This window comes from Corapipo altera, unplaced genomic scaffold (assembly GCF_003945725.1).
Source record: "Corapipo altera isolate COAL_440 unplaced genomic scaffold, ASM394572v1 311, whole genome shotgun sequence".
Lineage (NCBI taxonomy): Eukaryota > Metazoa > Chordata > Aves > Passeriformes > Pipridae > Corapipo > Corapipo altera.
Window position 1 is genome coordinate 76,196 of NW_020885094.1, and position 15,929 is coordinate 92,124.

Here is a 15,929-nt window from a genome sequence, read left to right on the forward strand (position 1 = left end):
ACATCACCTGACATGGTGTGACATCACCTGATAGTGACATCACCTGATAGTGACATCACCGGACATGGTGTGACATCACCTGACAGTGACATCACCTGATATTGACATCACCTGACAGTGACATCACCTGACAGGGGGTGACATCACTGGACATGGTGTGACATCACCTGACAGTGACATCATTTGACAGTGACATCACCTGCCAGGGTGTGCCATCACCCCCCCAGCCCGTGTCACCCCCTCCAGTGCCCCCCCTCTCCCCAGTGCCCGTGTCCCCGTGCCAGCCCCACCTCCAGCTCCCTGCTGGCCACCAGGAAGATGCGGGCCCGGATGTCCTTCCAGCGGCTCTCAGTCCAGGTGGAGTATTCCCGGGATCCCCACTGGCGCAGCTCGAAGGCGGGGGACAGGGCCTTGCTGAGCCGCGCCCCGGAGCGAACGCAGCGCGGGGCCCGGGCCGAGGAGTTGGGCTGCAGGGGGCCCTGCACCCACCAGTACTCAAACAGCTGCCAACAGGGAGGGAGGGAGGGACAGTGAGTGGCCATTCCCAAGTTCTGGAATGTTCCCCGGGGGTTGGGGCAGGGAGAAGGGGCTTGGCTGGGAAAGGATCCTTCTTGCAGGGGGGGAAAGCCCCTCGAGGTCATCCAGAGTCCCCCCTGTGACCATCCCCACCCCACTGAGTGCCATGCCCAGGCCTTCCCTGGGCACCTCCAGGGATGGGCACTCCAAACCTCCCTGGGCAGCCCCTGCCAAGGCCTGAACACCCTTTTCCATGGGGAAATTCCTCCTCATGTCCAACCTGACCCTCCCCTGGCACAGCTTGAGGCCATTTTCCCTCCTCCTGTCCCTTGTTCCCTGGGACCAGAGCCCGACCCCTTCCCAGCTCCCCCCTCCTGTCAGGGAATTCCAGTGCCAGCAGGTCCCCCCTGAGCCTCCTTTTCTCCAGGCTGAGCCCCCCCAGCTCCCTCAGGAGTTCTCCAGACCCTTCTCCTGCTGCTCCAGCCCCTCTGCTCCTGTGGACACCCCTTGTGATCCCACCCAGGTTCCTCTTTGCCCACCTTAGCTCAGGTCGTGCCCGTTCCTCCCCTGCCCTCGGAAGGAGGAGCTTCCCTGTTCTCCCAGGCAATAAAACCCATCCCCAACCAGCTCTGGGCAGAACCAGCCCCACGGATGTGCCCATTCCCGGTGGGATGTGCACCCACCTCCCTCTCAGTGTGGGGGTTCTTCTCGGGGCTCAGACACTCCTCCTTGGTGAGGTTCACCACGGTGCCCGTCAGGTTGGCCAGGACAAACTGCACCAGGTAGGTCGTGTTCACAGGGCTGGAAACTGCCACATAGTGCTGGGGAACATCCCCTGGAACGGCAGGAAAAACGGGATTGGGGGGTGGAAAACCAGCAAGAACCCACCAGGGAACATCCGGGGTCAAAGCCCTTCCCTGCTCTCCTTCCCTGTGCTGTTCTCACCCAGGATTCCTTTGAGGTCTGGTTTGATGATGGATTGGAACCAGGAATTGTTCATTTTGATCAGGAAGCCGTAAAGCATCCGGGTGACCTGGGAAGACACGGGAATGGTTTGTGCAGAGGAGAGAAAAGAACATCTGAGCAGCTCTGCCTCGAGCTCCTTCTGCTGAGGGATGTTCCCCGAGCACAGCCAAGGACAGACTCCGTCCCAGCTGCCCAGAATTCCAGACAGAGCTGGGAAAACCGGGTGGGATTCCAGCCCCAGGGACTCCTCAGCTGATCCCCGTGGCCCAGGGGGCAATTCCACCTTTTCTTTGGGGATGAAGGAGCTTCGTTTCTGCCCCAGGAAATGAGTGAGGGATTTTCACTCTGCTCAGTGGGAAAACAGGGAAAAGGGGGGGGAAGCAGGACAGGATGCCATGGAAACACAAACAGGGATAGAAAAGAGGGATGTGAGGGCTCCTGGGAGATTCCAGGGACAGGGCTCCACGTGCTCCTACCGTTTTGGGATCAGCCTGGATGGCAGAGGTGCTGTTGGTTCCTCCAGCCAGGCCATAAAGGGCTCGGGCCACCACAGTGGCCACTTCTGCCAGGGCCTGTGAGGGGACAGGGATCCGTGTCAATCCAGCCAGGCAGATCCAGGAAAAGGGGCTCTGGGAGGGAGCCAGGATCCATCCCAAATCCATCCCAACGCTCCGGGGCCCCTCGCCCTTGGCACTGCCCAGAGCCCTCCTTGCTCCTTCCTGCCCTTTTTCCAGCTTTTCCCACCTCTCCCCAGTCCCTGCTTCTTCCTGCCCCTTCCCAAATCCCTCTCCACCTTCTTCCAGCCCTTTTTCCAAACGTTTTCCCCCCTCTCCCCAGTCCCTGCTCCCTCCTGCCCCTCCCCATCCACCCCGGCTCCAGCAGGAACCTTGGCTGTGTCCGTGACGTATTCCAAGGTCTCCTCAGGGCTCAGCCCCTCGGGATACTGCATCCCAATGTTCTCTGGAGTGTCATACATGCTCTGGTAGTATCTGAAAAGAGGGAGAAAGGCAGGGATTTGGGGAAAGGCAGGGAGAAAGCACAGGGCATGGAATTCAATTCCGAGCGTGTCCAAAGCGGAGCCTCCCGGGAGCGAAGCTCCAGCCCTGCCACTCACTCCTGAAAGCCCTTAATGAGGATTTCTAATTAACTTGGCCCTTCCACAGCTTCTCCCATCTGAGCATCTCCGAGCCATTTCCAGGCTGTGACTGGAATTTTAGGTGGGGCTGAGCCCGAGCTGTCAGACAGGGAGGGAAACTGAGGCAAGGCCAGCAGGGATTTGTGCCTCATCCAAGGAATTCCAAGTGATTCCCTACTAGGGATTGACACACTCTGTCCCTGGCATTCCCTGGGATGATCCCCCAGCCTAAAAATGGATCCCCCAGCACGGAGTTGTGTTTTCCTCCACCTGCTCCCTGCAGGGTTAGGGGGGAAAGGGAAGCTCCTTCCCATGGATTTCCACAGAGATTCCCAGAAATAGCCCAGAAGGATAAAAGATGGAGAGGGGGAGGTTGTGTGGAGACCTCAGAGCACTTTCCAGGGTCTGAAGGGGCTGCAGGGAAGCTGGAGAGGGATGTTCATCAGGAGCTGGGGGGACAGGACAAAGGGGGTGGGATCACACTGAAATAGGGGAATTTAGGGTGGGTATCAGGAAGGAATTCTTTCCTGTGAGGGTGGGGAGACCCTGGTACAGGTTATTCCATGGATTCCCCATCCCTGGAAGTGTCTCAGGTCAGGCTGGACAGGGCTTGGGGCAACCTGGGATAGTGGAAGGCGACCCAAAAAAAAAAAGGGGGTGGAACTGGATGATCTCGAAGGTCCCTCCCAACACAAACCACTCCAGGACTCCAGAAGGGAATGGGATAATTTCAAGCATTTGGGAAGAGGGGACAGACCCATCCCTGTCCTGTACCCCCCATTCCCACCCCAAAGTTGCTGAGGAACAGGGGATCCCTGAGGAACAGGGTCGTGTGGGGTGAATCCAAGTGCCCTTTCCAAGGCCTGGGGCTTTCTGCCAGTGCAAACAAAAAGCTAAATAATAATAAAAAAAAAAACCCAACCAAAAATAACCACAAAGAAAAAAAAAAGGCAGCTTCTGGAAGAACAGCTGAGGCTCCTGCAACGCTCTGCTGCCATTTGCTCACCTCTGGCTCCCAGCCAGCTGTGGGGGAATATTTTCCACATAAAACTGGATTTCTCTCGCCTGTCAGAACGATTTTGCCGCGCTCGTCGGACACGGAGCTGCTCCCGCTCACATCCCCCCTCCAGTGTCCCAGGGGTCCTCTGGGGGCCCCTACCTGTTCTGGAAGGCTGTCCTGTGGTCAGTCAGGACCACTCCAGGGATGTGGCGAGCCCGGAGGAAGCGCTGGAAGGAGGATGGAGGGAGGGGTTGGGAAAATCCGGCTTCCTGCAGAGTCACGGCCGAGCCCTCGCTGCTCCTGCTCAGGGTGGCCAGCAGGTTCCTGACCTGCAAGGAGGAAAACCTGCCCTGTGTTGCTGTTCTTTGGGATGGGGTTTCTCTGGGAAGGTTAAAACCCTGCTCCAGATCCCAGAGTTTTGGTTGTGCCAGGGGTTGGATGTGAGGGAAAGGTTCTTCCCGCAGAGGGTGGTCGGGAGCTGGGACAGGTTCCACAGGGAAGCCAGAGCTCAAGGAGCACCTGGAGCTCTCAGGGACACAGTGGGATTGCTGGGGCTGTGCAGGGCCAGGAATTGGACTCCATGATCCTTGTGGGCCCCTTCCAGCTCAGGACATTCCATGGTTTCCCTCTCACCTGCGCGTCCACGGACTGGTTCATCCGTGAGACGGGGTCCGTGTGCATCCAGAGGATGGAGCCATTCCTGAGAGCCACCTGCAAGGAAAACCACCTCAAACCACGAGGCTGGACATCCCAGAGCAGGGAAATCCAGGGGGGATTCACACCCAGGCAATGAAAGGCCCCCAAACTTTTGCCACACCTGACTGAGCTCCACGAAGGAGTGGATGTTGTCCAAGCGCAGAGGGAACTTGTCCTGCTCCATGTCATAGACCATCCTGGAGCTGCCAATGTAGTCAAAGGTCTCCTGCAGGAGAAAAAGGAGAAAATCCCAAATCCTGAAAAGTCCTGAAAAATCCCAAATCCTGAAAAATCCCAAATCCTGGATCCCATCTGAGGGTGGAGCAACATCCGAGGGGCTGAGGTGGAACCGACCCAAGAGTTTGGGGGCCAACGGCCCCTCTGGTAATTCCAGAGGTTTGGACAGCCTGGGACACACCAAAGGGACCAAAACCAAAGGGACTTGTAGGAAGGGGATGGAGCAAAAGGGCAAAAAGGAAGGGAAAGAGAAAAAACCAGGAAAAAGATGTTGAATTCCACAAGAAAGGCACTGAGGAAAAACCACCTCAGTGAGGACTTTTTGCCCTCTTAATCCTGCTAGGAATGAATCCTGGGGTCATGGAATGGTTTGGGATGGAGGGACCTTAAGGATCACCTCATCCCACCCCCTGCCAGGAGCAGGGACACCTTCCAGTATCCCAGGTGGCTCCAACCTGGCCTGGGACACTTCCAGGGATGGAGCAGCCACAGCTTCTCTGGGCAACCTGTGCCAGGGCCTCCTACCCTCACAGGGAAGGATTTCTTCCCAATATCCCATCTAACTCTGCCCTCTGTCAGTTTGAAGCCATTCCCTTTTTTTGCTGTCACTCCAGACCCTTGGAAATACTCTCTTCCCATGTTTTCTGTTGTCTCCTTGAGGTCCTGGAAATCCCTGAAGCTTCTCTTCTCCAGGCTGAACAATCCCAATTGTTTTTGACAAGGGAGACAACAAACCAGGGAAAAGGGAGAACCCCCCATTCCAGGAATTAAGCATCCAAAGCTTTCCTGAAAGGAGTGGTGTCTCCTTCCCAGGAAAAAAAGGTTGGGAAGGCACTTGCCAGGCTGAGAGTGGCCGGGGGAGGACGAGGTGCCCTTGGAGAACCGGAGCAGGGCAGGGAAGTCAGGAGCCACCAGCCTCCCCCCTTCCCTAATTTACAGCCAGCTCTCCTCATCCCTCCTCCTGGATACATCCACAGCCTGGATGCCTCTCTCCTCCAGGGAAATTGGGGCTGGATGTGCCGAGGAGGGTGAATGAGGGGGAATCACATGGTCCTGGCACGGGAAGAGCTGCACAAAGGACTCATCAGAGCTGATGCCTTGAGGGGAACATCAGCTGTTGGCCATCAGTCCCTCCTCCAGCTCGTTCTGCTCCTCCACAGCTGCCACTTCCAGCTCTGGGCTCCCAGGAAGGAGCCGCATTTCTCTCCCATATATTTTTAATTTTGCCTTTTCTGGGCTCCGCTTCAGAATTTCCAGCCTGGAAGTTGGGGAGGGAACAGAAAATCGGCCACGCCAGGAGGAGACAGGAGGGAGAGCAAAGTTTGGGTGATGCATCCAGGAGGATGCAGCCCATTCCTGCCCCAGTGGAAGCTCCATCTGCTCCCATCATCCCAGAGCAATCAAGATCCCGTTGGAGCAGAGGGAACCACGGCCTGGGGATGGAGATGAACAATCCCAACCCAAAGAGCAGGGACACGGGGAGCAGCAGCCAGGGGTTGATCTGGGATCTCAGGGGGAAAATGTGATGTGAGAGCAGCAGCCAGGGGTTGATTTGGGATCTCAGGGGGGGCAGGTGATGTGATCCTGCTGCTCTCACCCCTTGGAAGAAGGTGAACATGACGTTCCTGGGGAGCAGAGGGACGTCGGGGGCTTTGTGAAGGGCTTCGGCCGCGGCCAAGTGGGTGACGAAGGAGGACACGGCGCCCTCGGCCCCGGGGGCAATGTTCCAGAAGAAGGAGTGGCTGTCAATCTGCAAGCACAAACACACAGGGATTCTGTGCTGGGAAAGCAAATCCATCACTCTCTGTCTTTCCCTGATCCCACCCTGATCAAGTGGATGGTGGAACTTGAAATGACGATCGTGCTGCTGTGGCAGTCGGGGATTTATGGAGTGCTTGGGTTGGAAGGGACCTTAAAGATCATCCAGTGCCACCCTCTGCCATGGGAAGGGACACTTCCACCATCCCAGGTTGCTCCAACCTGGCCTGGGGCACTTCCAGGGATGGGGCAGCCACAGCTTCTCTGGGCAACCTGTGCAAGGGTCTCCCCACCCTCACAGGGAGGAATTTCTTCCATATATCCAACCTATATTTCCCCAAAATTTGAGCCTTGAGGCCTCAGAGCTTTGCCATGGACTATTTCTCCTCATCTGCTTCCACCAGTGAAGAAAATGCTGGAAAAAGTCTCCCATAACAAGATGGAAAGACCCAAACTGTGGATGTCCCTCCACTGCCACAGGGGATGGAGCCACTGCTGTATCCCGAGAACACAGCAGCCAAAAGGTTTGGAACATGGCAAGAAATCAAAATACATGAGAAATACATTCCCATGAGACTGGGAACTCCCAGATTCCCAGAATTCTCCCAGCCTGAGCTCCACAGAGCAAGATTAAGAGGGACTTACTCGTGTGGCGACCATGATAACTTCCTTCTCAGGATCCACTTTTCCAGAGGCATTGATGGGCTGCAAAGTGCTCCACACGTTGTAGTCGAGGAGAGGGTCACACACGATCTCTGGGAAGCAGAAAAAGAAACATTCCTGGAGTTGGGATCACAGCAGTGACAAGTGAGAAACGAGGGGTTTTTTTTCTCAACCCGGCGTTTAAGTCAAGGAGCAAAAACTCTGCTTTGCACCAGGGAAGTCCTGGCCCCAGGAAAAGCTGTAATTCCACAGGGATTTGGAGCCCCACGTGCTGAGGATGAGGGGGTCTCACCTGGGTTGATGCTGAAGGTGCTCTGGAGGGAGCTGCGCCTCATGCAGGTCACGGTGCTGGTCACGGCGTGCATGTGGGAGAAGAGCTGCATGGCACACAGGGGGTACTGCGGGGCAGAGCCACCCCTGGGCACGTTGTGATCCAGGTAACACTGGGGGGGAAGGAGAATCACGGCTCAACTCAGTGTTTTCGAGGCACAGGAAATGGGATTTGGGGCGTTTTCACCCCGGGGAGCAGAACTCCAGCCCCTCTCTCCTCCCTCTCCCCTGCCTGCTGAGGTACCTGTTTGATGACCTGGGTCTCGTTGGCATCTTCCAGAAGGAAAATGGGGAAGTCAAAGTCCTCGTAGGAGATGCCACTGCCCAGGGGGTTCCACACCGTGGTGTTGCAGTGGGCGAACTCGGGGCCGTAATCCTGGGAATACACACCTGGGAACAGAGAGAACGGGCACACCTGAGCCTGCAGGACAAGAACAGAGCTCAGGGACTCTGGGGTTGCACAGTTCCAACCCTCTGCCACGGGCAAGGGCACCTCCCACCAGCCCAGGCTGCTCCAAGCCCCTCTGTTTGTGTCATTGATGATGACACTGGTCTCAGTTCGGCACCCGAGGGTCACCACTGGGCCCTGATGTCCAGCTGAGCCTCTGGATGTGACATTCCAACCACCCCAACCACGTTTTTCACCACGTGACAGCCCACCCACCAGACCCATCCCTTTTCTGAGCCCATCCTGTGCTGGAAGAATTCCCAGAGGGAATCAAAGTGTCTCTGCCATTCCAGCTCCCCTGAGGGAGCTTCCTCGGAGCATCCAAGGAAAAGGCAGCACCTCTCCCTCCCCCCAGCAGGATGAAGATGGAACATCTCCTCACCAAACCCGTCGTTGGGGCACTTCAGGCCAGGGGAGAAGCCCTGGGGAGGGCTGGGTTTGGCAGCAGCCACGGCAAGGCCGGACACCCGGGAGGTTCCCTTGAGCTGCAGCAACACCTTCCTGGAGGAGAGAGAACAGCCCAGGAATCAGGGAATCCTTAGGGAAGAGCTGCAACCCCAGACAGAGTGATGATGATGGTGAATTACAGTTGAGCCTGTGATCAAATTAACCTTTGGGTTTTATCTTATTGTGCAAAAAAAAAGCAACAAGGAGAAAACTTCGGCCACATCCTTCCTGCTCTGCCCAGGGAGGGAAGGGACCACTCCATGCTGGGGTTTAATGAGCTGCAATGTCAGTGCTGTAATTAAATTATGGACTGTTATTTAATGTAGAGGTGAACAGGGTGTGAGGATTCACACAGAGCTCTTTTTACAGCAAAGGGCAAGAAGGAAAAGTCACTAAAGCCCAGTAAAAACCCACTAATGGTTCAACCTCACAAGAAGTGGCTGCAGTCAAGAGCTGATTCCGTCACCTGTCAGCCAGAAAATGACATTTAATCACCAGATTAGGGACTGTCCCTGGGCTCCCTGGGGGGATAAAATCAGGTGCTGACTGACCTGTTGAAGAGATTCCCATCCAGTAGGATCATGTAGGGTGGGTGAGGACCATCAGCCAGGACCCACTGCAGATCCTCCTCCTTCTCCACCACGTGGATCACCCCTGTGTCCCCGCTGATGGAGGCTGTGGGATGACAACGTGCCCCTCAGGGCATTTATTTCCTTCACCCCCCCAAAAAAACACCCTGAAAAGCAAAGCAGGGCAGCGTGCACAGGGATTTAGGGAAGGGCAGCTCCTGGGATTAGGAGGGGGCTGGAGGAAGGAATTTGGGAATGGCTGAGCAGGACACGGCGCTTTTAAGTTGGGAAAATCCAGCAGAGGTGAAGAAATGACCTCTCAGGCTTTGAAAGCACCTTTTGTTTGAGCTCCTCAAAGGACCTTCAGCCATCCAAGCACTGAGTGTCCCGTGACTGAAGGGAATGGAAGGACAGCAGGAGCCCAGGCTCAGCTCCTAAGCCAAGGGGACAGTGCCAGACTCTCCCCAGGACAAGGAGTGATATCCAGAAACTAAAGCTCCAGGAGTTCCACCTCAAAATGAGGAAGAGCTTCTTTCCAAGGAGGGTGGAACAGGTTGCCCAGGGAGGGTGTGGAGTCTCCTCTCTGGAGACATTCCAGCCTCCCCTGGACGTGTCCCTGTGTCACCAGCTCTGGGTGACCCTCAGAGGCCCCTTCCAACCCCAATCCTACTCTGGGATTCTGCAAAGATGGACAAACCACTTCCAGAGGACACTGTCAATAAAACCAAGCCCTTTGTCCACACCCACGAACTGCTGGGAACTCCCGTCCCAACACTGGGATCAGGCCAAGGGTGGCAGAGGAGCCAGAGGACCTTGGACCCGGGGTTAGCACGGCTTGCCCAGAGAAGCTGTGGCTGCCCCATCCCTGGGAATGTCCCAGGCCAGGCTGGATGGACCTCTGAGCAACCTGGGCTAGTGGGAGGGGTGGAATGGGGTGGAATTGGGGTGATCTTTAATGTCCCTTCCGACCCAAACCATTCCACGGCTCATTACGAGCAGGATTAAGAGGTGCTGGGGACAAGGGGCACCAGGAGGGTTCCTCACCCCCCCCCCCACGGTCAGACCCCCCCAGGCCCAGCCCAGGCCCCCCGGGCTCACACTGGCAGCCGATCTGGTGCGTGGCGTTGAGGAGCCGCACGCACGGGGCCGTCCTGTTCAGGGGGATGTAGATCTTCCTCTCCACGGAATTCCCGCGGCAGGAACCTGCGGAGGAGACCCGGCCCCGGCTCAGGGGATGCTCCAGAGGGGGTGGGAAGGGGTTTGAACCCCTCCCCACAAGCTCACAGGGGGCACCCTGGGGGCTCACAGGGCGGTGGTGGTGAATCTGAGCCCACTCCCAGCTCACAGGGGGCACCCAAAGGGGTTGGGGGTGGCACAGGAGCCCCTCCCCAGCTCAGAGGATGCACCCCGGAGGTGGTGGGTGGTGAATCTGAGCCCCTCCCCGGCTCAGAGGACACACCCCAGGCTCTCCCTGTATCCCAAAATTTCGAGGGGGGTGACAGTCTGAGCCCCTCCCCAGCTCAGAGGACACACCCCAGGCTATCCCTGTATCCCAAAATTTCGGGGGGGGGTGACAGTCCGAGCCCCTCCCCAGCTCAGAGGACACACCCCAGGCTCTCCCTGTATCCCAAAATTTCGGGGGGGTGAGGGTCCGAGCCCCTCCCCGGCTCCCCGAGGGTCCCCCCGGTCCCCCCGCAGCCCCTCACCCGCCGCCAGCGCGGCCACGAGCAGCGCCCAGCGGAGCCCGAGGGAGCCGCGGCCCCGGCCCCGCGCTGCCTCCATCCCCCGGCGGGTCCCGGCCCTGCCCCTGCGCTCGGATCCCCGGCGCTTCCCTTTCCGCCGGGAGCGGGGGTGGAGCGGGAAGGGGAAGCGGCCGAGGCGGTTCCGGGGCGCTGACGTGGAGCGGAGGCCGCGGGGCCGGGGCCGGGCGATGCTCACCAAGTTCGAGACCAAGTCGGCCCGGGTGAAAGGTAACGGGGTGCATGTCGGATATATGTTACATATGTTATATGCATGTATTATACGTGTTATAAAAGATGCGGGTGGGACACGGGCCGTGTGGGGTCGATGGAGCGGGAGCGGGGCCGCGATGGCGGCGGGGAGGGAGGGGAGGGAACGGGGAGTGCGGGGTCCGGGCCGGGCCCCTCGGCCCAGGGAGGGACACGGAGGGGCTGGAGCGTGTCCAGGGAAGGGAAGGGAGCTGGGGAAGGGGCTGGAGAGCTCCCGAGGGAGCTGGGGGGGCTCATCCTGGAGAAAAGGAGGCTCAGGGGAGACCTTCTGGCTCTGGAATTCCCTGACAGGAGGGGGGAGCCGGGGGAGGGTTGGGCTCTGCTCCCAGGGAACAAGGGACAGGAGGAGGGAAAATGGCCTCAAGCTGTGCCAGGGGAGGGTCAGGTTGGACATGAGGAGGAATTTCCCCCTGGAAAGGGTGTTCAGGCCTTGGCAGGGGCTGCCCAGGGAGGTGGGGGAGTCCCCATCCCTGGAGGTGCCCAGGGAAGGCCTGGATGTGGCACTGAGTGCCAAGGTGGGGATGGGGCCAAGGTGGGGATGGGGCACAGGGGGGACTCGGTGACCTTGGAGGGCTTTTCCGACCTAAATCCATCCCTATGGCTGCCCCATCCCTGGCAGTGTCCACGGCCAGGTTGGAGCAGCCTGGTCCAGTGGAAGATGTCCCTGCCCTTGGCAGGATGGTCTTTAAGGTCCCTCCCAACCCAGACCCTTCCCTGGTTCTCTAATTAATTCCATCAGTGACTCAGTGCCAGCGGGGCTGTGCCAGGGGATCAAGGGGGGCTGAACCACGAGATCCCACCCAGCCCTGGGGTCCCTGAGCAGCTGTCCTGGGCATCCCCTGGTCCCTCAGCCCCCCGTGTGTCTCCACAGGGCTCAGCTTCCACCCCAAGCGGCCCTGGATCCTCACCAGCCTCCACAATGGGGTCATCCAGCTGTGGGACTATCGCATGTGCACCCTCATCGACAAGTTCGACGAGCACGACGGTCAGGGGGGTGGCAGGAGGGTGGGAGCTGCCTGGGGAGGGATGTTGGGGTTGCAGGAGGAGGAACTGGCCTCAGCTGGAGGTTCCTGAGGCCTCTGATCCCAGAGGATTAGCCCAGTGGACAGTTTGCTGGTGCTGCAGACACAGGGAGTGGGGAGGGAGGTTTGTTCCTGGTGGGAAGATGAAGCTCCAAAATACGGATCTGGGGGCTCTGTGGTGGGTTGCAGAAACATCCTGGTGGAAGGGAGTGAATTTTGGGGGTGGGTCTCGGGGGTCTGCAACTTCCTCAAGGGGGGCAACTGCGATCTCTGCCCTGTGTGAGCAGGGACAGGACCTGGAGGAACATCTGGAGCTGTGGCAGGGGATATCCCAGCTGGACACTGGGAAAAGGTTCTTCCCTCAGAGGGTGGTTGGCACTGGAACCCCAGGGATGGTCACAACCCCAAAGCTCTCAGGGCTGTGGTGGGATTGTTGGGGTGTCTGTGCAGGGCCAGGGGTTGCACTTGGATCCTTGTGGGTCCCTTCCAACTCAGGATATTCCAGGATTCCATGAAAGGAAGGGTTTGGGGGTGGAATTTCAGGCTGTCACACAACTTTTTGCTGCGCTTTGGAGCTCTGGGTTTCTCAGCAGCAGCAGGAGGGAGGAGAAGGGCAAACTGTGGCCTGTGAGGGGTGCAGGGATTGCTCCAACCATCCCATTGCTTTTCCCACTTGCAGGACCCGTCCGAGGAATTGATTTCCACAAACAGCAGCCCCTGTTTGTTTCTGGAGGTGATGATTACAAAATAAAGGTAAAATATTTCCTTTTTGGGCTCTTGGTCTCTAAAAGGTGCCACCCAGGGAAGGGGCAAAGAAACTGGTTGGACTTGGATGATCCTCCTGGGTCCCTTCCAGCTCAGAATGTTGTAGGAAAAGATGATAAGGATAAGTCTGGGAGTCGTGATTCACCTGTTTCAGGGACACGAGGGTGAAGTCTTCTTGTAACTCGAATTAAAAGCAACTTTTAAGATGAAAAAATTGAGCTGAGATGTGGGAATGCAGAGAAAAAAAAATCCCAGAAGGAGGTGGGACTGTCCTCGTTCTGCTTCTGTGCTGTGGGGTTGGACTTGGAGGATCCTTCCAGCTCAGGATATTCCACGACTCTGTGATTCCAGGTCTGGAATTACAAACTGCGCCGCTGCCTCTTCACGCTGCTGGGGCACCTGGATTACATCAGGACCACCTTCTTCCACCACGTGAGCCCCCCTGCTCCCTGGGTGGGACAGGGAATCCTTCCCTGGGATGGGTTTGGTGCTGAAGGAGGATGGAGAGGGGCTTTCCCAAGGGCCTGGAGTGCCAGGGCAAGGGGGAATGGCTTCAGTGACAGGTTTAGATGGGATATTGGGGAGAAATCCTTCCCTGGGAGGGTGGGGAGGCCCTGGCACAGGTTGCCCAGAGAAACTGTGGCTGCTCCATCCCTGGGAGTGTCCAAGGAATGGTTGGATGTGGCACTTGGGGACCAGGTGGGGACGGGTCACGGGTTGGACTCGATGAGCTTGGAAGTCTTTTCCAGCCTTGAGGATTCTGGGATTCCTGGGGATGGTTGGGAAATCCCACATGGGGAGGGAATACTGGGGGTGTGGGTTGCTTGGTACACAGAATCCTTTGGGGTTTTTTAGGAATATCCCTGGATCCTGAGCGCTTCTGATGACCAGACCATCCGGGTGTGGAACTGGCAGTCCAGGACCTGTGTCTGGTGAGACCAAGGGGTTGCTTTCTAAAAAAGAACAGCCTGGTTTTTGGGGTGGGATTTGGGGTTTGCAGGGAGAACAATCCCTGCTGTAGAAGGTATGTTGGAGAGGGGTCCTTTATCAGGACAAGGGGCAAAGGGTTCAAAGTGAAAGAGGGGAAATTCAGGTTGGATATTGGGAAGGAATTGTCCCCTGGGAGGGTGGGGAGGCCCTGGCACAGGTTGCCCAGAGAAGCTGTGGCTGCTCCATCCCTGGAAGTGTCCAAGGCCAGGTTGGAGCGACCTGGACTGGTGGGAGGGGTCCCTGCCCATGATCTCAATGACATTTGAGGTTCATTCCAGCTCATCCCATGATTCCAGGTGTTCAGCCCTGCAGGGCAGCTTTTGGCAATGCTGCTCTTCCTGGTCCTTCCTCAGCCCGAGCTCGTTGCCGTTGGTGCAAATTGAGATGTTTATGAATATATTTTCAGCTTTAATGGCTTTTTCTGCCCTCTTTTTTTCCCTGCAGTGTCCTGACAGGGCACAACCACTACGTGATGTGTGCCCAGTTCCACCCCTCGGAGGACCTGGTGGTGTCTGCCAGCCTGGATCAGACCGTGAGGGTTTGGGATATCTCTGGTGAGCTGCCAGGGGGGCCAAGCCCACCTCAGAGCAAGGGCTGGGAAGGGTCTGGAGAGTCAGCCTGAGGGAGCTGAGGGGCTCATCCTGGAGAAAAGGAGGCTGTTCCTTAGTTATGTCCAGGCCACGAGGTGCTGGAATGAAATATCCCTGAAAGAAAAGCTGGGAATAAGGGTGATGCTAACTGGGGGGGAGCTGGTGGTGTCAGAGCATGGATTGTTCTAGATCCTGTGGCAGTTTTGGTTGGACACACTGTGCTCGTGGCACGGGCTCAGGCACTGCCAGCTGTGTCAACAGCCAGGATATCCAGGGGACAGGATATCCTGGATATTTAAAACCTGTCCCCCCCTCGGCTCTGCCAGCACGGGGAGCGTAACAGCTCTTCTGCCACCGAGCTTTGCTGCTCCATCCTCCCAAAAACCTCGCTCTCAGCAGGGTTCCAGCTGCCAAATTGGTTTGGAGATGGTACAGGGCCGTTTTTTTCCTCGGCTGATCCGTGGTGAGGGGTTTTAGGGACGTGCTGGATTATTGACTCAGCTGTCGCTCTGCTCGGACAACAACTCTGGCGTGTGGAAAAAACCGACAGGGAGACGAGGAACGGATTCCAAACCTCGTCCCACTCCATGGTTTTTCTCCAGGATGACTTATGTCCTTATCAGGATTCTGCTCTGGCTCCAGCAGTCCCCTGGGAAGAGTTATTTCCCGTTTTGTCTGGTGCTGTTGTGTCCATAATCCTCCTCGTGGAGCTCCATGTGTGCTGGGCACTGTTGGCAGCAGTGGCAGTTTCTGCAGCAGGTTTTGATGCCCTCAGTTCCACGAGTTTAAAGGTCACATTCCAAAATCCTCTTCCCTGAACTGTTGCCCTCAGCAGAGAGGGTGAGGGATGAGGAGGGTTCCTGGTTTTCACCTGTGACAACAGCCCAGGAGAGCGTTTGGGTTGTTAAATTAGAGACGTAAGGGGTGGGCTCGATGATCCTGGAGGGCTTTTCCAACCTCAGGGGTTCCGTGGTGATAAAATTTTTGCTTCCCCTAATGCTGCCTCCTTTTCCCCTTTGCTCCACAAGGCCTGAGGAAGAAGAACCTGTCCCCTGGAGCCGTGGAGTCGGATGTCAGGGGGATCACAGGCGTGGATTTGTTCGGGACGACGGACGCGGTGGTGAAGCACGTCCTGGAGGTACAACCCCAGCCTGGGTGGGCAGCACAGCCCCTCCCTGCAGAGTCATGTCAGGGAATCTCTGTGCTCCTCCAAAAGCCCTGAAAAATATCAGGAAACCAGAGTTCAAACCAGACTTCTGATGGTACAACAATTAAAATCCCCTGGATTGTGGAATCGGCAAGAGCCGTCTCGCTGTGGCAAACCTGTCTCGAGTCTTTGTGGCTTTGTCCTTCCTTTGCTTGGTCCTTTCTGTCCCCAGATGGCTTCAGGTGGCTCCTTTTTCCCCTGCAGGGCCACGACAGGGGGGTGAACTGGGCTGCCTTCCACCCCACCATGCCCCTCATCGTGTCGGGAGCCGACGACCGGCAGGTGAAGATCTGGAGGATGAACGGTGAGAGGGTTCTCTGGGGCAGCCCGTGGGGAGAAGGGGCTTGGGTCGAGTTCAGAGTTGGGTTGGAGCTGAACCTGGAGGTGATTTACACCAGGGAGGGGCACCTGGAGTGCCGTGTCCAGGGCTGGGCCCCTCAGGGCAGGAGAGACATGGAGGGGCTGGGGCGTGTCCAGAGAAGGGAAGGGGCTGGAGCAGCAGGAGAAGGGTCTGGAGAACTCCTGAGGGAGCTGGGGGGGGCTCATCCCAGAGAAAAGGAGGCTCAGGGGGGACCTTCTGG

General features: G+C 57.4%; 2 protein-coding genes across 2 annotated transcripts in view; one reads left to right on the forward strand and one right to left on the reverse strand.

The window, feature by feature from the left end:
* Nucleotides 1-10,586, reverse strand: part of NCSTN (nicastrin) — an 11,484-nt gene extending 898 nt beyond the window's left edge. Inside the window, exons 1-16 of the mRNA XM_027669604.1 lie at nt 10,472-10,586; nt 9,864-9,968; nt 8,748-8,871; nt 8,132-8,250; nt 7,546-7,691; nt 7,264-7,414; nt 6,954-7,063; nt 6,148-6,300; nt 4,435-4,539; nt 4,251-4,328; nt 3,777-3,946; nt 2,369-2,471; nt 1,959-2,054; nt 1,462-1,549; nt 1,200-1,351; nt 291-503 (exon numbers count right to left, since the gene is read on the reverse strand). Of these exons, the coding sequence (XP_027525405.1) occupies nt 291-503; nt 1,200-1,351; nt 1,462-1,549; nt 1,959-2,054; nt 2,369-2,471; nt 3,777-3,946; nt 4,251-4,328; nt 4,435-4,539; nt 6,148-6,300; nt 6,954-7,063; nt 7,264-7,414; nt 7,546-7,691; nt 8,132-8,250; nt 8,748-8,871; nt 9,864-9,968; nt 10,472-10,547 (1,989 nt within the window). The 5' untranslated portion in view covers nt 10,548-10,586. The remainder of the gene's footprint in view (nt 1-290; nt 504-1,199; nt 1,352-1,461; nt 1,550-1,958; nt 2,055-2,368; nt 2,472-3,776; nt 3,947-4,250; nt 4,329-4,434; nt 4,540-6,147; nt 6,301-6,953; nt 7,064-7,263; nt 7,415-7,545; nt 7,692-8,131; nt 8,251-8,747; nt 8,872-9,863; nt 9,969-10,471) is intronic.
* The window catches only part of COPA (coatomer protein complex subunit alpha), an 18,712-nt gene continuing 13,362 nt past the window's right edge, over nt 10,580-15,929 (forward strand). Inside the window, exons 1-8 of the mRNA XM_027669603.1 lie at nt 10,580-10,735; nt 11,646-11,759; nt 12,476-12,549; nt 12,913-12,993; nt 13,417-13,493; nt 13,996-14,105; nt 15,170-15,279; nt 15,553-15,652. Of these exons, the coding sequence (XP_027525404.1) occupies nt 10,696-10,735; nt 11,646-11,759; nt 12,476-12,549; nt 12,913-12,993; nt 13,417-13,493; nt 13,996-14,105; nt 15,170-15,279; nt 15,553-15,652 (706 nt within the window). The 5' untranslated portion in view covers nt 10,580-10,695. The remainder of the gene's footprint in view (nt 10,736-11,645; nt 11,760-12,475; nt 12,550-12,912; nt 12,994-13,416; nt 13,494-13,995; nt 14,106-15,169; nt 15,280-15,552; nt 15,653-15,929) is intronic.